At 43.3% G+C, this 3466-nt stretch overlaps 1 protein-coding gene across 1 annotated transcript in view; it reads left to right on the forward strand.

Annotated features, from left to right (window-relative positions):
• NEGR1 (neuronal growth regulator 1) overlaps positions 1 to 3434 on the forward strand; it is a 107486-nt gene extending 104052 nt beyond the window's left edge. The window contains exon 7 of the mRNA XM_026853842.1: positions 1831 to 3434. Within this exon, the coding sequence (XP_026709643.1) occupies positions 1831 to 1955 (125 nt within the window). The 3' untranslated portion in view covers positions 1956 to 3434. The remainder of the gene's footprint in view (positions 1 to 1830) is intronic.
• The last annotated feature ends 32 nt before the right edge of the window (positions 3435 to 3466 follow it).

The following is a 3466-nucleotide window of genomic DNA, read 5'->3' on the forward strand; positions in this document are numbered from 1 at the left end:
GGTACCGACCCCGCGGTGAGACCCTGCTCTCTCCTCCCTGGGCTCCATCCTGCCCACACCACGCACCCCGGCAGCTCAGCCCGCACCCGCCGTCAGGGTGCTTCACTTCTCCTCCTCCTCCTGCTCCTCTCTGCCCGGAGAAGAAGCAGATTTGGTGAAGTTTGCTTGCTGGGAAGCGCGGCGTGCGCCGTACCCTGGTGCGTCCCTGCCAGAGGGGGGTTGGCACTGGCGAGGGGCAGCGGCGCTGCCAGAGACGGATCCTGGGCTTGGGCTTGGCCCCAGGAAAACCATCTTCTGCCCCGTTGGTACCTGCTCTGTGTCCGTACGTCTGCCACGTACCTGCAGATAGAGCCGATGGCTCATCTTCAGGCCATCTCTTGGTGTTCTCAGTCCGGACACCCCCATGCCTTGAGAACAGCTCAGGGCAGCTGCACAACGCGGTGGAAGGAGAGATCCTGCCGAAGAGGTGGGATCCTCCAACCCCTCACCAACCCGAGGCTCCCAGTACCCTCCCCACTTCGTTCACACGCAGATCACGTGTTTTTCAAAGTGGCCGAATTAGCGGTTTCTCCCTTCTTTCAGCGCAGCCTTTGGGTTGAGCATCCCCAGCGCGCTCAGGAGGGGTCATCGGGAATGAGGTTGGAAGTGCCAGTTCCCCTCGTGATTTTCTGACACCTCTGCCCTCTGAAAGGAAAAGGCCTTGAGCACCAGGACGTGGGTCCGTCTTGCTCAGCATCCACCAGCTAACCTCCATCTGTGTCTCTGGCAGACATTGGGTCAATCAAGTTAAAAAAAGCAAATTCTACAACTTGCCTCTAAATAAAGCGCCCCTGACATAAGCGATGCCTGCTTGTAGAAACAGCTCTCGACACGAGACTTGCACAGATTTTGTGTTTTAGAATAATCTGTCATATATTGATATAGTCTGGAAAGCAAAACCCTTGATACCAGTGATCAGCCAAGGAGCACGGGATGCTGCGCACAACCGTAAGAGGTTGGCTTTCGTGCACTGTACCAATGAAAAATACTTGATTTGAGAGAAGTTTCATACAGAAGTCTGCCAAAGTGAGCCTCCAGTGTTTATCTAGCAACCGAACATCCCCACAGCATCATCCTGATGGCTTCGGCTCAGCGCAGGGTGAGCTAACGGGTCCTTTCCTTCGTCCTCCCGTGGCTTTACAAGGCCAAAGTCTTTGGTTTCTGCCCGGGAGGGTTCCCCACGCCGCGGTCAGGGTGGCCTGCAGACAGCTGCTGCACATTATTCCTCCTTCACTTCTTTCTCGGCACAGTTTTCATATATTTTAACTTTCTTTGCATGCACTTACCGTAATATTTACCTAGCAATTTGAGAAAGACTTTGTATTAAAGCAAGTAAATATAATTTCTTCAAAGAGACTGAGAATAAACATGACTGTCTTTGGCTAAGCAAAACCGTCAAACTTTGGCATCTAAAGTTAGGCAGAAAATGAGCTCTTTTCCAACAGAGCTAAACATATTCACCTCTCGTGGATTTCAGTGGATATCTTAATGCTCAGTAACTTAAAAACAGATAAATTATTCAGATGCTTAAACATGAAGCGCTCATCCGATGTTGAGTACTCACATTTTTAAATGTTTGCCTTAACAACAATTTATCCCCTTTAAAAAGAAAAAGCAACATTCACCGAGCAGTGTAGCGGGAGGGCTCGGCTACTTTTGCAGCGTTTTCTCCAGTTTTCAGAACAATGCTTTTGCTGCCCCGACAGTTCTCTTGGGAGAATGAATGAAAACTAAGAATTTGGGGATCTAAGTGGAAATTTTTCACTTAACCCCTTTTTCTTCTCTTTGCAGCTCCCAGTACAGCCCAGTACGGGATCACCGGTGACGCTGAAGTCCTCTTCTCCTGCTGGTACCTTGTGTTGACACTGTCCTCCCTCACCAGCATATTCTACCTGAAGAACATCATTCTGCACTAAATGTAAAGACCCATAAAAGGCTTTTAAGGATTCTCTGAAAGTGCTGATGACTGGATCCAATCTGGTAGAGTTTGTTAAAAGCAGCGTGGGATATAATCAGCAGTGCTTACATGGGGATGATCGCCTTCTGTAGAATTGCTCATTATGTAAATACTTTTTTTTTTTTTTTTTTTTTTTTTTGATTAGCTGCATTACCTTGTGAAGCAGTACACATTGTCCTTTTTTAAGACGTGAAAGCTCTGAAATTACTTTTAGAGGATATTAATTGTGATTTCATGTTTGTAATCTACAAGTTTTCAAAAGCATTCAGTCATGGTCTGCTGAGTTGCAGGCCGTAGTTTACAAAAAAAAAAATATATATATATATTGCAGTAAAAATGTGCTTCTTTAAGGCTGCAATACAAATATTCAGTTCCCTTCTTAAATAGCATTCTATCCACATTTACACAGAAACACTTTTTTTTTCTTTTTTGATAAAAAACGAAAAACAAAAAACAAATAATATTGCCTTCAAAATATTTCTTCAAAATATTACACATATCTAGATTTTCTTCTAGCATGATATTCAGGTTTCAAGAATGAGCCTTGTATTATAACTGCATTGTGCAGTACTGCTTTCTGTTTCCTTCCTCTTTTTTTCCTGCAAATTCAGCATGGGTGTGCCTTCATAAACCACTACTTTCCTCTTCCTCTCCAACCAATCTGGAATGTGTTTTGGGAAATGCTAAAGCATCCTTCTGAGCATAAGAAATCTCCTGTCGAGGACAAAGGTGCTAGTGGTTAAAAGGAAAAAAAAAACCTCCTGTCCCATCTCCAGGGGGGGTCATCAAACTGCTTCCGACTTAGGTTTTTAGGCAACCAGTCAAGGACAGCACCAACTCCTCCTTCTGTTTTCCATCACCCATCACTAACCAGTAGGTAATCTCTGTAAAAACTAGTTTTCCCGTTACAAAACGGAACGCCAATTATTTCGAGGCATCTTTTGAATGTAGGAACGTTTCCCTTAGTCACGCTAAATCAAAATTCCTAAATGGCTGTAAATGTCTGAAGCTGAATAGTCCCTTTTGTATTACTGGCAAAAACTATGTGAATCGGTATTTTTCTTGCACTTAATTTTGTACTGGTTTGGCTAATTTAGCAGTGATAAAGGATGCTTTTAAATATTAGATATCTGAAAATACATGAAGTATCAAGCAGAATTTTATATATATACATATATATATATATAAAATACATATATATATTAAAACGAGGTTGCTCCAATAACTGTACTGAAGTGCATGTTGCCGTCCCTGACAGAATCACCTTGACAGACGGGACTCCATTACCGACGTACTAACACTGCACAAGTATCGTAGCACAGCAGTTAAGTCCTCACACACAATTCCTAGTACTGCAGTCCATCAAGATAATACTCTCATTTCACTCAGTGAAGGATCAAGTTTAAAAATAGCATAGAATGCTACTAACTTTTTTTTTTTTTTTTTTAAATAAATAAAAAAAAAAAAAAA

The sequence above is a fragment of the Athene cunicularia genome (genome assembly GCF_003259725.1).
Source record: "Athene cunicularia isolate RWA chromosome 8 unlocalized genomic scaffold, athCun1 chr8_part1, whole genome shotgun sequence".
Taxonomy (NCBI): Eukaryota; Metazoa; Chordata; class Aves; order Strigiformes; family Strigidae; genus Athene; species Athene cunicularia.